This window comes from Conger conger, chromosome 10 (assembly GCF_963514075.1).
Source record: "Conger conger chromosome 10, fConCon1.1, whole genome shotgun sequence".
NCBI lineage: Eukaryota > Metazoa > Chordata > Actinopteri > Anguilliformes > Congridae > Conger > Conger conger.
In genome coordinates, this window is record NC_083769.1 from 48,282,873 (window position 1) to 48,300,372 (window position 17,500).

General features: G+C 49.0%; 1 protein-coding gene across 1 annotated transcript in view; it reads right to left on the reverse strand.

Moving 5' to 3' along the window:
• vps13d (vacuolar protein sorting 13 homolog D) overlaps positions 1-17,500 on the reverse strand; it is a 118,724-nt gene that overhangs the window by 48,483 nt on the left and 52,741 nt on the right. The window contains 16 exon segments of the mRNA XM_061256870.1: positions 285-434; positions 1,640-1,789; positions 2,854-2,952; positions 4,260-4,430; positions 4,742-4,850; positions 6,408-6,565; positions 6,946-7,045; positions 7,762-7,997; positions 9,510-9,633; positions 9,984-10,159; positions 10,820-10,950; positions 13,465-13,607; positions 14,287-14,413; positions 15,873-16,064; positions 16,320-16,567; positions 17,227-17,443. Of these exon segments, the coding sequence (XP_061112854.1) occupies positions 285-434; positions 1,640-1,789; positions 2,854-2,952; positions 4,260-4,430; positions 4,742-4,850; positions 6,408-6,565; positions 6,946-7,045; positions 7,762-7,997; positions 9,510-9,633; positions 9,984-10,159; positions 10,820-10,950; positions 13,465-13,607; positions 14,287-14,413; positions 15,873-16,064; positions 16,320-16,567; positions 17,227-17,443 (2,531 nt within the window).

The window sequence follows — 17,500 nt, forward strand, 5'->3', positions numbered from 1 at the left end:
TGATTCCGTTCAGGACCTCACCGTGAACAGGCTGCATTGGGCTGGGATCGGGCTGAATCCAGACCTTGTTCTTACAATGGCTCTCACCTTGAACAGGCTGCATTGGGCAGGTAACAGACTGAACCCAAATCTTGTTTTTACAATGGCTCTCACCTTGAACAGACTGCATTGGGCAGGTAACAGACTGAACCCAAATCTTGTTTTTACAATGGCTCTCACCTTGAACAGCCTGCATTGGGCTGGGATCGGGCTGAATCAGCCCATGTTTTCACAGGGACTCTCACCTTGAACAGGTCCGTCAGCATCAGGTTGCTGGGCACCTTCACGGCGTTGACCTCGAGGGCGGGGCCTGTATCCATGGCGCTGCTCTCGCTGGAGCTGGGCGTCACACACAGCATCACGGGCTGGGTGGTGCCCAGCAGCTGGTTATCCACCTGGGGACAGGAAGCAGGCAGCTCTGAGCACTGTGGCATGCTGGGATTTGTAGGCAGCTCTGAGCACTACGGCATGCTGGGATTTGTAGGCAGCCCAACGCACTGCAGCATTCTGGGATTTGTAGGCAGCACTGAGGCATGCCATGCTGTCATTTGTATGCACATCTTAAACGCAGTTACTGGAATACAATTCACAGTCAATGCCCTTTTCATCATTGAAAAAAGATCGTGTTTAATAATGTCTATGCTTATGATATTGTGACAGCAATAAAATTGTTTTTACTTTGTGAACAACTTTTATTAAAAATGAGCAGATGCAACAAGGACAGAGCAAGATGTGACAGCTGTGTTTTCAATAACATCGAGAGCTCTAATATGCATGAGTTTGGATCAGTAAGTGGTGTATAAACGCTGAACAAGTGGGAGCAGACCGGGCCCAGTAAACAGTGTATAAACCCTGAACAGGCAGATGCACACCTGAGTTTGGCCCAGTACATGGTGTATAAACCCTGAACAGGCAGATGCACACCTGAGTTTGGCCCAGTACATGGTGTATAAACCCTGAACAGGCAGATGCACACCTGAGTTGGGCCCAGTACATGGTGTATAAACCCTGAACAGGCAGATGCACACCTGAGTTTGGCCCAGTACATGGTGTATAAACCCTGAATGAGCAGATGCACACCGGAGTTTGGCCCAGTACACGGTGAATAACCCCTGAACGAGCAGAAGCACACCGGAGTTTGGCCCAGTACACGGTGAATAACCCCTGAACGAGCGGGCACACACCTGAGTTTGGCCCAATACACGGTGAATAACCCCTGAACGAGCAGAAGCACACCTGAGTTTGGCCCAGTACACGGTGAATAACCCCTGAACGAGCGGACACACACCTGAGTTTGGCCCAGTACACGGTGAATAACCCCTGAACGAGCGGACACACACCTGAGTTTGGCCCAGTACACGGTGAATAACCCCTGAACGAGCAGAAGCACACCTGAGTTTGGCCCAGTACACGGTGAATAACCCCTGAACGAGCGGACACACACCTGAGTTTGGCCCAGTACACGGTGAATAACCCCTGAACGAGCGGACACACACCTGAGTTTGGCCCAGTACACGGTGAATAACCCCTGAACGAGCGGACACACACCTGAGTTTGGCCCAGTACACGGTGAATAACCCCTGAACGAGCGGACACACACCTGGATGTGGAGCACGCTGAGCTCCAGGATCTCGCTGGCGGCCGTGCGGGTGAAGTGCACGTCGATGCCGGACAGCGTGACGAACACCAGCTCCTCGGGCAGCTTGTTCACCAGGGAGATGCCCACGCCCTCCTCCAGGTTCACCAGCAGCTGGGCCAGAGGGGACAGGTGAGCTCAAACCACACAGTATCCATACCAATCCGCTTCAGTTACATCACAGTTATTCACCTACGCTGTTATTGCTTCAGGGGAGGCAGAAACACGGGGGGGGTTTCAAGACAAGGCTGGATACGGGGCTAGAAACGATTTAGCTTTTAGGCAAACTAAGCAGTAGGTACACTTTCGTGGTGGGAAAAGATGAGTATTGCTGGGCTGAATGGCCTGTTCTCGTCCTTATGTTATGACATGTTACGTCTTATCCAGAGCAGCGTATGACAAATAGCCAGGGACAAGTGCACTGAAAACCCTTGAGGGAAGTACGGTTCCAAGTGCTTGGAATGACCACAGACATAACTGTGGACCTGGGACCTGGTAGATTAATCTGAGGAGACAAATTAACCCACAAACCCTGCCCAGGTTTCTCCCTACTTGCCATCCAGGGAGTTTCCTCACCAACGTCACCTCTGTGTGACTTTAATCTGGGGTATGCCGCGATGCGTATTTTCACAAACTCTCCAAAAAATGTGCTACATCAGGGCTGCCTAAACCTGTTCCTGGAGATCTACCGTCCTGTAGGTTTTCACTTCAACCCTAATTTGGCACACCGGATACTACTACTAATACCTACTAAGTAGCTCAATGAGATCTGAAGCTGTTGAGTGAGGTGTGCTTCGTTGGGGTTGGAGTGAAAACCTACAGGATGGTAGATCTCCAGGAACAGGGTTGGGCAGCCCTGCTCTAGCTGTTGAATGAGGTGTGGCTTTGTTAGGGTTGGAGTGAAAACCTACAGGACGGTAGATCTCCAGGAACAGGGTTGGGCAGCCCCACTCTAGCTGTTGGATGAGGTGTGGCTTTGTTAGGGTTGGAGTGAAAACCTACAGGACGGTAGATCTCCAGGAACAGGGTTGGGCAGCCCTGCTCTAGCTGTTGAATGAGGTGTGGCTTTGTTAGGGTTGGAGTGAAAACCTACAGCACAGTAGATCTCCAGGAACAGGGTCTAGTGCTACATAAGCCTGTGCTACATAAATCTATTTTGAAACTCATTTTGAGGGTACCTCCAGCTCCTCGTCCGGAACCTTCTTCTGTTTGCCGTCCTTGTCCTCGTCTGTGCTGGGGGAGGTGCGGTTGATCCGCCGCTGGTTTAAGTCGCTGATCTGAAAACGAGACGCAGACCAAAGGGCCTTTATGCGTTTTGTTCATCATCGGCAGAAAACAGACAATAGAACTAACACAAGCACAGGGGGGAAAAAAAGCCTTTTACAAAGCCGTATAGGAGCGCTTCGCCATTCTTTCATAACTGACTTCCGACTCACCCAGGAATATGCTGATCAGCCTTCATGCCCATTTTGCACATATTCACATTATTCCGAGAGACATATACAGGCAGTTATTTCTATTAGCTACCATAAACAAAATGGATGTGCATAGATTTACTGTAGGGTAACTGAAAAAGCATGAAGTTATCTCGCAAACCAACAGTCCAGCAAAACCCATATAAGCAAAATTATTATAATGCCTGAACAAGCTCTCACTGTTTTTAACAGTTATTCAAACAAATAGTTATCGGAAGACTTCTTGCCAAAAATAACGGCCTTTTCATATACAGTATACAATCACTTGTAGGCGAATAGCACTTCAGCTGAGGGATTACTGTGCTGTTGCCAACTGAATAATTCCAAAGTATTAAGTAATGGAATCATAAATAACTACTGGGACCAATGAGCAACAAAAAAAAATCAAAACAAGTCAAAAATCTGTTCTTGTCTGTACTACTCCTCTGAAAACCATATATGTGCTGTTCAAGCAAAACATTTATAAAACACCAGAGCGTGGGCCAGCTGCACGAATGTCCACCATTAAATTTTACAAGAGCGTAATGACCAAACGCTAGCATTTTCACGGAGAGCCTGAAAAGAGCAGTGGGCAGCAGTTAGATGTGTGGATGTTAAATTAGCAGCCCAATTAAGCCTAATTAAGTGGGGAACTGAAGCTAACACGGCTAACACAGTGTGCCTGCAGGTCTGGGGAAAAAACTTGGCTAAATGCTAACTGTAATGTGGAAATTAATTAAGCAGCTCAGAATTAATCATTTATTAAGAGTCTGGGCCCTGGAGGACTTCTAACGAACCAGGAGAAAGGGCACGGGGTGAAGGTAGGAAAACAGGGGGATGGAAGAGGAAAAACAGAGGAGGGGAGTTGGAGTTGGAGAAACAGGGATGGAGGTGAAGGAACAGAGAGATGGAGGTAGAGAAACAGGGATGGAGGTGGGTGTAAAGCAGGCAGAGGTGGAGAAACAGACAAGAGGCGCAGAAAGGTGGAGAAAGAGATGGGTGTGGATGGAGAAACGGGAAGGTGAGGTGCAGATACAGAGATAGAGGTGTAAAAGCAGATAGAGGTGGAGAAACAGACAGAGATAGAGGAACAGAGAGGTGAGGCGTAGTGCTCCACCGGGCGGTGTTACCTGCAGAACCCGGGTGGGTCCGTCGGGCAGCACCTGGATGGACAGAACCCCGGACCCCGGCCGCATCTTCTGGTTGATGAACTGCTGCTCGGGCGTGAGCTCCAGCACCCCAGAGTCCGGCCCCAGCACCACCTCCGCCCCGTCAAACAGCCCCGAAACGCCCCCTTTCACCTGGAGGAGCGGGGCGTAGGTCAGCACCAGAGTACCATACAGGAGCACACACACACACACACACACACACACTGTTATACACAAACAAGCACACACACATACACAGACACACACACACACACGCATACACACGCACTGTATATACACAGACATATACACAGACAGACACAGACACACACAGACACAGACACAGACAGACACAGACACAGACACAGACACAGACAGACAGACAGACAGACAGACAGACAGACAGACAGACACACACACACACACACACACACACACACACACACACACACACACACACACACCTGCACCACCAGTCTTGGCAGGCCGCAGGTCAGCAGGCCGGAGCTGAAGTGCCAGGTCTGGGTGGTACTGCGCCGGGAGTCTGGCCTCCTCAACATCAGGGGCTCATAACTGCACAGAGAGTCACACTTTAACCACCTCCTCAACATCAGGGGCTCATAACTGCACAGAGAGAGTCACACTTTAACCACCTCCTCAACATCAGGGGCTCATAACTGCAGAGAGAGAGTCACACTTTAACCACCTCCTCAACATCAGGGGCTCATAACTGCACAGAGAGAGTCACACTTTAACCACCTCCTCAACATCAGGGGCTCATAACTGCACAGAGAGAGTCACACTTTAACCACCTCCTCAACATCAGGGGCTCATAACTGCACAGAGAGAGTCACACTTTAACCACCTCCTCAACATCAAGGGCTCATAACTGCACAGAGAGAGTCACACTTTAACCACCTCCTCAACATCAGGGGCTCATAACTGCACAGAGAGAGCAACACTTAACCACCTCCTCAACATCAGGGGCTCATAACTGCACAGAGAGAGTCACACTTTAACCACCTCCTCAACATCAGGGGCTCATAACTGCACAGAGAGAGTGACACTTTAACCACCTCCTCAACATCAGGGGCTCATAACTGCACAGAGAGAGCGACACTTTAACCACCTCCTCAACATCAGGGGCTCATAACTGCACAGAGAGAGTCACACTTTAACACCTCCTCAACATCAGGGGCTCATAACTGCACAGAGAGAGTCACACTTTAACCACCTCCTCAACATCAGGGGCTCATAACTGCACAGAGAGAGTCACACTTTAACCACCTCCTCAACATCAGGGGCTCATAACTGCACAGAGAGAGTGACACTTTAACCACCTCCTCAACATCAGGGGCTCATAACTGCACAGAGAGAGTAACACTTTAACACCTCCTCAACAGAGCAGGAGAAGAGGGGAACATACCCCACCATATTACACATGAGACTTTTTCAACTTCACCAAGGAGAGAGGGACAGGAAGAGAGAGAGAGAGAGAGAGAGAGACACTGAGAGACAGAGAGAGTAACCCTTTAACCACACAACACACCTCCACTTAACCTGACACAGAGCAGGAGAAGAGGCGAAGATGATATTATACCCAAGACTTTCTGAAAAGGCAAGTCACAACCCTCCATCTTCCTGAACTGCACACAGCACGCCCCTAAGCCAACATGCCTGACTGCACCCACAGGAGACATGCTCTACTAGGAGTGAGACAGCCAGCAACACCTCAAACATGAGCACAGGGTCTATTGTCCCCATCCCTGATATGATTCTTCCGGGTTTTCCATATAGCTAGCTTGGCTACCCCATACAAAACGTTAATCAACATGAGCATGGATTTCTTCCTTGCTGTATACCTCGGGCCAAGAATAAAAAGCACAAATGAAAACTCTTCTCCCAATCTTTAAAAAAAAAAAAGAAAAACTCTTCAGCAGATCAAAAAGCTGTGCTAAGCAAGAGCACTGCGTAAACAGGTGGGCAAGAGACTCACTTGAGTGTGAATGTGTGAAAGAGAAAGACAGAGAGAGGGAAAGCAAAATAGAGACAGCAACACCTTCACACGCATAGATAATTTGCTCTTGCGCAGCAGACCACAGCCATGGGAAACGGGTCACAATGACTCACCTGTTGTCCGTGACAGCAGCCAATCCCGCGATGTCCAGGACGAGGGAGGAGTCAAGGGGGCGTGGCTGGGCCGGCTTGTTCTGCGGAGGGGAGGAGCCTTCGTGGCAGAGCATCCCGGTGCCCGTCATCCTCCACAGCTGCGAGCGCTTGCCGGGCTCCTGAGGCACAGAGAAACTGGTCAACGGAGGCACAAAATGGAGGCAGCAGGCTCTGAGAGACAGGCGAGCGGAGGCACAAAATGGAGGCCCTGGGCTCAGAGACAGGTGAGCGGAGGCACAAAATGGAGGCTGCAGGCTCTGAGAGACAGGTCAGGGGAGGCACAAAATGGACCCCCTGGGCTCTGAGAGACAGGTGAGTGGAGGCACAAAATGGAGGCTGCAGGCTGTGAGAGACAGGTCAGGGGAGGCACAAAATGGACCCCCTGGGCTCTGAGAGACAGGTGAGTGGAGGCACAAAATGGAGGCCGCAGACGGAGTAAGACAGGTGAGGGGAGGCACAAAATGGACCCCCTGGGCTCTGAGAGACGGGTGCTCCTTGCCTTCTTCTTCAGGATGACTCTCTGCGTCTTCGTCTCCACGTCCAGAACCAGCTCAGCCCCGCTCACGTCCCTCTTCTTACCCGGCCGCTTCCCAGCATCCCTGCAACAGCGTGCAGTGTTAGCATGCTAAACACACAGGAAGGGGCTAGCATCTCATCAGCATTACGTTGTCTGTGCATTAAAGAGATCAGATCTCATGAGTATTACACCAACTGTGCATTAAGAACATCAGATTGCATGGTCTTTATGCTAAGTGTGCATTCAGGAAATCACATCTAATGGCCATTACATTCATTTTACATGAGGGAAATCCCATGTGGGTAAATTGTAGCATTGGACTAATTGTACATGAATGCAAGCATATGTACATACATTAGAGACTCAGTCCCTTAGCTCAAAGTGCAGTTACAAACAGGGAACCTACACCACCAATGTAATGGAACCTCCACCACCCTGCTCTGTACATCCCACTGAGTGTGACATTATGATACACGCAGTGACATTAATACATTACATTAAAGTCATTTGGCAGACGCTCTTATCCAGAGCGACGTACAGTTGATTAGACTAAGCAGGAGAGCAATGCAGGGTTAAGGGCCTTGCTCAACGGCTGTGCGGATCTTATTGTGGCTACACCGGGGATCGAACCAGCAACCTTGTGTGTCCCAGTCATTTACCTTAACCACTACGCTACAGGCTGCCCTGACACGCACTGAGACATCATGACACGGGGTGTGACATTATACATTATGACACGGGGTGTGGTATTATGACACGCGCAGTGACATCACACAGGCGAGTGGGCGGGAGGCGTACTGGGAGAAGGTGTGCGTGGCGGCGATGTAGATGAAGTTCTCGTAGTACAGCTTGTTGTACTCGCGGAAGAAGTTCATGTCGGCGGTGACCTCGGACGACCCGGCGCCCTTGACCATGAGCGTGAGGTAGGGCAGCAGGGTGGGCTCGTCACAGGCGTAGTCCAGCACCGCCCCGGCCTTCACCTCCGTGTGCAGACGCATGTCCGCCACGCCGTGCTGCCAGAACTGGATCGGCACCTGAAGCACAGCACGCACGCCGACGTTAACCCCGTCAGTCACGCGCAACCACCGTTTATATAGCGCCTTTATCCAAAGCGCTGTACAATTGATGCTTCTCACTCACCCATTCATACACACACTCACACACCAACGGCAATTGGCTGACATGCAAGGTTCCGACCAGCTTGTCGGGAGCATTTGGGTGTCTTGCTCAGGGACACTTCGACACAGCCCGGGCGGGGGATCGAACCGGCATCCCTCCGACTGCCAGACGACTGCTCTTACTGCCACACTAAACTCTCTGCATTCTCAATTTGCTCAACCAAAGCTAAAGCCCCTCGGAATTCAGGTGGATCCACTCCGTATTGAGCTTGGGGCTGAAAGGGTTAAACACACGTCCACATTAATGCTGCTACTGCCCCCTGGTGGCCAGAGAATCTCTGCACAGGTGTACGGACATGGAAGACTCCCAAGCATTAAGCTGTCTGTTTGGCTCTCAATTTTGGCACAATATCATTGTGGCAAGCGCAGCAAAATGAACAGCTGAATACATCTCATCAGAAAAATCACATGAAAAAACTCTAATGTGTTGCAGACCTGGGTTCAAATAGTATTTGTTTTCTGCATTTGACTAAGCTTGCCTGGTGTATTGGAACACACTAAATGATCTGAAAAATGTAAACCATCTGTTCCATCAGGCTGTAAAGTAGCAGGCAAGATCAATAGAGCACAGACAAGTATCCAAAACAAATACTATTTGAAGCCAGGTCTGATGTGTTGAGAAAACAATGTTTCCCTCCAACATGGAGACAGATCACCACCATACTACCCAACACCAAGCCTTAACACAACCCAAGGCTTTCTCAAAGGGACTTAACCCCCGCGACTTTCAGATAACATTTAAATGTTCTGATCAGGAAGATCATTTCTTATTTCCACAACATCAGTCGATCTAGTTACTTTAAGGCCAAATGAGTATGTCGGACAGAAAGACAGACAGACAGATAGTGACAGGCAAAGAGAGAGACAGAGAGACAGACAGTGAGAGAGACAGACAGAGAGACAGACAGAGAGAGAGACAGACAGAGAGAGAGACAGACAGAGAGAGAGACAGAGACAGAGAGAGAGACAGAGAGAGAGACAGAGAGAGAGACAGACAGTGAGAGAGACAATGAGAGAGACAGTGAGAGACAGAGACAGAGACAGACAGAGAGAGAGACAGAGAGAGAGACAGAGAGACAGAGAGAGAGACAGAGAGACAGACAGACAGTGAGAGAGACAGACAGAGAGAGAGACAGACAGAGAGAGAGACAGACAGAGAGAGAGACAGAGACAGAGAGAGAGACAGAGAGAGAGACAGAGAGAGACAGACAGTGAGAGAGACAATGAGAGAGACAGTGAGAGACAGAGACAGAGACAGACAGACAGACAGAGAGAGATACAGAGAGACAGAGACAGACAGACAGACAGAGAGAGAGACAGACAGAGACAGACAGACAGACAGACAGACAGACAGACAGACGGACGCACCTCAGAGAAGTTGTCTATGCGGAAGGGCGGGGGAAGCTGGTCCGTGTCGCAGAATGAGATCTGGTACGTGGCCCCCTTCAGAGCGATCTCAGCCCGCAGGAAGAAGCAGTTCCCCAGAGTGTCCCTGGAGAACAACCCAGCATGCAGTTTGCGTTTCAGACGGCAGAACAATCTATCAAGGGAAGCCTTCAAAAGAGGCCATTTTACCATTCACTCTCACACTTCTGAGGAAGGACAGACATTTTTTCAGTCAATAAAAGTTGCAAACACAGCAAGAGACACAGGGTTGCAGACTGTTTTATTTTTCATGTCTCCAGCACCTGTGGTCTGCATAGTCAGGCATGCAAACTAAATGAGAAAAAAATCTAGAACATATTTTAAAAGATCTAGAAAAAGAGTTAAGATGTAGAAAAAGATCTAGACTGTAGATAACCCGATGGAGCAGAGTCCTGTTGTCGGTGGGAGAGCGGGTACCTCATGTTGACGTGGAAGGACTTGGGCTTGTTGACCTCGAACCCACCGGACCAGGTGCAGTTCTGGACGTCCATGAGCCGCACGCAGAGGAGCTGGTCGTAGTCGTTCCGGGGCCAGTGGAACACCACGCTGGAGCCCGGCAGCGTGGAGATGTAGCCCTCCGGGTTCTCCGTGCCCTGTATCACAGCAACACGCTCTCACGATTCACAACGTCGCACAGCGCAACTACTACAACCACGAGCAGCTGGAGAAACAACAGCCACAACAATAAGCAAAATGATCAGATCTGTCCTCATATTGTCTATTAATGTGTCTGTCTACCGGTTGTGAAAAACGAAGATGGATTTTACTTTCACTGGGGCAGCTAAGGTACATGACTGGGACCTGGAAGGTTTATGGTTCAAGCCCCAGTGTATCCACAGTAAGATCCGTGCAGCTGTTGTGCCCTTGAGCACATGGCCCCTGCTAAATTTAATGAACTGTAAATCGCTTTGGATAAAAGTGTCAGCTAAATAACTAATGTACTGTTGAGAAAAACGTTTAAAAGAATTTGGGGAGAAGGAAGCTATGTACCTCTTTGCGCAAGCCCTGCCCAGTACAGCTTAAAAGGGTCTGTAACTATCCCAACTAACCTTATGGAAAGCATCCCGTGTGCGATTAAACCACTGACGTAAACACAAATGACAATATGTACGCACTGAAACAGGCGACAGGTGCTGATATAAAGCACACACATTTCTCCAGTCTCAGTATCACACATCCAGAGCGACGTACAACAAAGTGCAAATTAAACACAAGAACAAGTGCAAAGAGGACCTGAGAGGACAGTACAGTACCTTTCCTCTGGCAAACTCGCGCTGGGAGAAGGCCAGCTTGTGAGAAGACCGGTTGTCCAGGAGATAGCGGGGGGCAAAGGTCACGATGTGGGTGTCCCGATACCGGCCCTTCCCCTTCCGCACGTTGATGCCTACGAATCAATCAATCAATCAATCAATCAATCCATTTTATGGTCACATCATAGTATACACAAATATAAAATATCTTGGGTGCAGACTTCCAGTGCCGTAGGGCATGTAGGCCTATAGCAGAGAGAAATATATTAACCCCTTAACAGACAGATGAGACCTGCGTGTTACATCTCCCTTAACAGACGGATGTGACCTGCGTGTTACATCTCCCTTAACAGACGGATGTGACCTGCTCGTTACATCTCCCTTAACAGACTGATGTGACCTGCACGTTACATCTCCCTTAACAGACGGATGTGACCTGCACGTTACATCTCCCTTAACAGATGGATGTGACCTGCACGTTACATCTCCCTTAACAGACGGATGTGACCTGCGTGTTACATCTCCCTTAACAGACGGATGTGACCTGCGTGTTACATCTCCCTTAACAGACAGATGTGACCTGCGTGTTACATCTCCCTTAACAGACGGATGTGACCTGCGTGTTATTTCTCCCTTAACAGACAGATGTGACCTGCGTGTTACATCTCCCTTAACAGACGGATGTGACCTGCGTGTTACATCTCCCTTAACAGATGGATGTGACCTGCGTGTTACATCTCCCTTAACAGACGGATGTGACCTGCATGTTACATCTCCCTTAACAGACGGATGTGACCTGTGTGTTACATCTCCCTTAACAGACGGATGTGACCTGCGTGTTACATCTCCCTTAACAGACGGATGTGACCTGCGTGTTACATCTCTCTTAACAGACGGATGTGACCTGCGTGTTACATCTCTCTTAACAGACGGATGTGACCTACACATTACATCTCTCTTAACAGACGGATGTGACCTACACATTACATCTCCCTTAACAGATGGATGTGACCTGCGCGTTACATCTCCCTTAACAGACAGATGTGACACCCGCATTGTATTTGATCTTGACCATTTTTCAAGACACATGACCGTTGAAATGCATTGTGATTCCTAGGCCTTTCTATGTGTTTCTATTTGTAGTGTGCCTTAGTCCATAATGGGTTAAAATACATCAGATCAGAAGCAGGTTGTCATGACCTGCAGACCCACAGAAACACCTGCACCATCCCACCAGGAAGCCTGCAGTTCAGACACATCACCCTGGGCTTCTAATTTCCCTGGGTTTAACACAGCCTCATTATCACTGTGGAGGTCAGCAGTGTCGAACGACGTCTGCAGGTGTTCGCGGTTCCTTTTCAATCACAAGCCAATTTAGGGCCTGGAAACAAAGCCAGAAGACCCATCAGCCAATCGATAACTTAAATTGAGCATTAATTAGAGAATCACAGCCAACCAGCAGACACTGTGTCTCTCCAGGACTGGAGTCTGACGAGCACTGCAGTGGGTAATTGGCCTGTTGAGCAGAGGTGGTGGGTTGGTGCTGTAATGTGTGAAAATGGTATCGTAGTCTTTATACACTTTCCTGGTTCTTTGCACAATTATGGGTCTTATTGGTTTTTTCCCTAACTTTATATTCAAATGCGTTCCTTTTCCTTTAAAAAAAAAAGAAAATTCTTCACAGGCAGGTCACACCATAAACACATCTGCGTCAGGTTCAAATCGTGGGAAAAGGACAATGCATAAACACATCCTCTACACACAGACAGAAGATCATGGTGTTTTTTGGGGGAAAAAGAGAAACATATAAACCTGGCCAGTCAGACAGATGTGGGGGGAAAAAAGAGTTTGCACAGTAATGCGTTTGTGGATGTTGTGTGCAAAGTGTGAGAATGGTACTGTAATCTTATACACTTTTCTGGCTCTCGACAGTCATGCCATTGTAGATGTTGTGTGTACTGGTAATGGTATCATAGTCTTTATACACTTCTCTGGTTATCTGTAAAGCGGTTGTAAATGTTGTGTGTAATGTGTGAGAATGGTTCTCTCTGTTTATACACTTCTCTGGTTCTCTGTAATGGCGTTGTGGATGTGAGCTGAACTTACCGATGTTGTAAATGTTGTGTGTAATGAGTGAGAATGGTATCGTCGTGTTATACCGTTTCCTGGTAATGGCATTGTGGATGTTGTGTTTAATGTGAGAATGATATGGTAGCCTTTATACACTTCTCTGGTTCTGTAATGGCGTTGTGGACGTAAATGGTAAATGTCTGCATTTATATAGCGCCTTTACGTGAGCTGGACTTGTCGATGTTGTAGATGTTGTGTGTAATGTGTGAGAATGGTGTTGTACTCTTTTCTGTAACGGCGTAGCGGACGTGAGCAGGACTTGTCGATGTTGTAGATGTTGTGTGTAATGTGTGAGAGTGGTGTTATACTCTTTTCTGTAACGGCGTAGCGGACGTGAGCAGGACTTGCCGATGTTGTAGATGTTGTGTGTAATGTGTGAGAGTGGTGATGTACTCTTTTCTGTAACGGCGTTGTGGACGTGAACTGGACTTGCCGATGTTGTAGATGTTGTGTGTAATGTGTGAGAGTGGTGATGTACTCTTTTCTGTAACGGCGTTGCGGGCGTGAGCTGCACTTGCCGATGTTGTAGATGAGGCCGGGTCGGTTCCCGTGCTGGATGACCTTCACCGCCCGCACCCCGCTGCCCCCGTCCAGGGAGAAGCCCTGGCACCAGCCCGGGACCCCGTCTGGGTGGATCCCCTTCCCAATGCGCATGGTGCACCTGCCCGGGGCGGAGACAGCACGGGTTACCCTTCTGTGGGTGGAGGTTTTACACTCTTTGCCCTGACTAAGTATATCTGCCAACTACATTACCCACAAGGCTGTTATTGTGGTCTGTTCTGTGGGGAGGAGGCAGCTGCCTCCAAGACTGTAAACAGCAGGTCGGCCAGTGGGTTCAGCTCAGCCAGCCACAGATGATGTGTACATACTTCTTCACAGGCAGTTTTTATTCTTTTTTTATTTTTTATTAAATCAAATTCACCTATACCTATGTTACCATGCTAGCTGGTTTGCTAATCTGCTGCTGTTAGTTCTCTAGTTCTAGAAGCTGCTGCCTTACAGGCCTCACTGAGGGAAGGAATGTACCTTGGACACATACCGAGCTGCTCTTTGTCTGTGTAACAGAAGAGCAGGGCGCTAAGGTCTGACCATGCTGAGAACTACACTAACAATAATCCTCTGTAGACTACACTACCCACAAGGCCTCTCGTGGTGTGTTCCGCGGGGCGGTGTGAACGGGTCACTCACATATTGGGCTGCTCTTTGTCCGTGTAACAGAACAGGATGGGGCTAAGGTCTGACCATGCTGGGAACTACATTAATAATCATCTGTAGACTACACTACCCACAAGGCCTCTCTCATGGTGTGTTCCGCGGGGCGGTGTGAACGGGTCACTCACATATTGGGCTGCTCTTTGTCCGTGTAACAGAAGAGGAGGGGGCTCAGGCTCCTGGCAAGCTCGTGCTCCTCGAACTGACCGGCGGCGTCCGTCTTCCCGTTGTCCTGACGGAAAATCAGAGGCAGCCCTGGAGCACACGGGAACGAGAAAACAAAGAGCATGAACAGAACCATCTGCTAAACATCAGAAACCAGCCCTTCTCTAAACACTTAGCATTAGAAACAGGCTGTACTCTACAAACTAAACATTACAAACAGGCTGTAGTCTACATGCTTAACATGCAAGACAGGCTGTCCTCTGAATAGTTCACATTAGAAACAAGCTTATCTTTAAACTCATGGCATTAGAAACATGCTGTACCCTACATACTAATTATTACAAACAGGCTGTAGTCTACATACTTAACATGTAAAACAGTGCCCTCTAAATATTTCACATCAGAAACAAGCTGCTCTCTAAACTCTTAGCTTTAGAAACAGGCTGTACTCTACATACTAAACAGTAAAAACAGGCTGTAGTCTACATACTTAACATGTAAAACAGAGCCCTCTAAATATTTCACATTAGAAACAAGCTGCTCTCTAAACTCTTAGCTTTAGAAACAGGCTGTACTCTACATACTAAACAGTAAAAACAGGCTGTAGTCTACATACTTAACATGTAAAACAGAGCCCTCTAAATATTTCACATTAGAAACAAGCTCCTCTCTAAACTCTTAGCATTAGAAACAGGCTGTTCTCTACATACTAAGCAGTAAAACAGGTATAGGTGTGAAAGATGAGACCGACTGGGTTAAGAAACACATATCTCCATTTGATATGAAACTGTATAAAACTGGTCATTTGTGGAAAATAACTTTGAAGGTATATTTGTCACGTACAATAATGGATCACCATTTGATATCACACTTTAAAATGAAGACAAGTGAAAATTGTGTGGATGGACAGAGACTTGACTCTAATAATATCCATTATCACCTTCAAGTGAGTTCAAAGTTTGGTATGTCCAACCAAGATATTTCCAAGGGTTTTATCATTGATACCTTTTTAAGCCAGATAATTCGCTCTGACTATGTGTAGTTTGGTTGGGTGGATGTGTGATGTCAGAGAGCCAGTAGCCTAGTGGCTGAGGTACATCACTGGGACCCGGAGGTTCAAGCCCCAGTGTCGCCACGATAAGACCAATGGAGCCGTTTGGCCCTTGAACTAAGAGCGTCAGCTAAATACCATTACATTACATTACATTACATTATTGGCATTTGGCAGACGCTCTTATCCAGAGCGACGTACAACAAAGTGCATACCCATAACCAGGGATAAGTTCGCTGAAAGACCCTAGAGGTAAGTACAATTTCAACTGCTACCTGTACAACAAAGATAAGGACGAGGGCCTTTTTTTTTTTTTTTTTTTGAACAAACAAACAAATAAACAAACAGAGCAAAAGTCACCAAAGTTAACTATCAAAACACTGCTTACCTAGCCAACTAAAAATACCGATACACAAAGCAAGTCACAGAGACAACAATTAAGGTTCACAGGGAGGTAGGGAGGGATGGGGAGAATACCGGTGAAGAAAGGCGGCGTACCCGTTTTGTTGATCAGCCAGTAGGGGGCGGAGATGAGGATCTTGAGCGCGCCCGGGGCTCGGAGCACGATGCGGATGGTGAGGCACATCAGCCGCTTGTTGACGTCGTACACGCGCATGCGCACCACGTAGTTCTGCGTGCCGGGGGGGATGAGCAGCTCCTTACACACGGGGAAGTTCTCCAGCAGCACTCCTGGGGAGAGAGAGCCACGCGGGGGTCAGGAAACTGACTCCAGATCAGTCTAAACAGCCATAACAGTCTGGGGACAGAGAGTCACGCGGGGGTCAGGAAACTGACTCCAGATCAGTCTAAACAGCCATAACAGTCTGGGGACAGAGAGAGCCTCGCATCAGGAAACTGACTCCAGATCAGTCTAAACAGCCATAACAGTCTGGGGGACAGAGAGAGCCTCGCGTCAGGAAACTGACTCCAGATCAGTTGGCTCACCCAGCTCCATGTTCTGAGAGGTGTCAGCCGCGTGCAGCACGGCCTCCTTCCCCGGCTTCATGGCGCCCTGGATGGAGGTGCCCTTGATGTAGTAGTTGAGGTCGCAGGGCAGCAGGTTGGCCAGCACCAGGGTGGGCAGCAGGTAGACGGTGTGCCCGGGCTGGCGGTAGATGGTCTGGGCCCCGCCGGACACGGTCTTGGCGGGCTGCTGGTCGGGGTAGTTCTCCTTCTTTATCACCACACAAAACCTGCAGCCAAATGGAGGCGGTCGTAAAAAAGAGCGGTAAACGTTACGCGCGAGAGATTCTGCCGCGGTTACGACTCGCAGTCAAAAGCCTGACGACGCGACGCTCATGCGGCCGAGCTAACGCTCTTTAAAACCCGTGTAAACTGACGGGGCTTACGTTTTGTAATCGTACTGAGAGTCGTCGACGTGTGGAACGACTCGGCGCGTCGTGCAGTAGAGAGCCTCGGGGTGCTCAATACCAGAATCAGGTCTCCGCATCGGTCATTCTTATGAATCTTTCAATTTACAGAGGTGGATATTTTTTTACTGAAGCACTTTTGAGCCAATAAGAGTTCATGGACATTTCACCCAATGATACGTAATGGCTATTTCACCCAATCTCAAGTCATGTCTATTTCGCCCAATCACAAGTCATAGCCATTTCACCAATCACAAGTAATGACCATTTCACCCAATGATAAGAAGTGGCTATTTCACCCGATCACAAGTCATAGCTATTTCACCCAATCACAAATCATGGCCATCTCACCCAATCACAGGTCAGGACCATTTCACCCAATCACAGGTCAGGACCATTTCACCCAATCACAGGTCACGCTCCCGCGCCCCTGGGCCAATCCCGGGCCTGCCCTCCCTCCCCACAGCGCCCCGGTGCGGTACCTGAAGCTGCGCTTGGGGTGGTCGTCGAAGTCGGTGCTCTGGCACTCGCGCTTGCTGCTGCTGACCTCCCCGGGCCGCTCCACGCTGGTCCAGTGGATGGGCACCTTGCAGAAGAACAGCCCCAGGCCTTTGGGCCGGGCCTGCAGCCTCCAGGAGGTCAGGTGCAGGGGCACGGCCTGGGCCTCACCGGGCATGATGGGGGGCAGGACCACGGGCTCTGACGGACACACACACACGGGCCAATCAGAGCTCAGGAAGAGGAGGAGGGACAGGG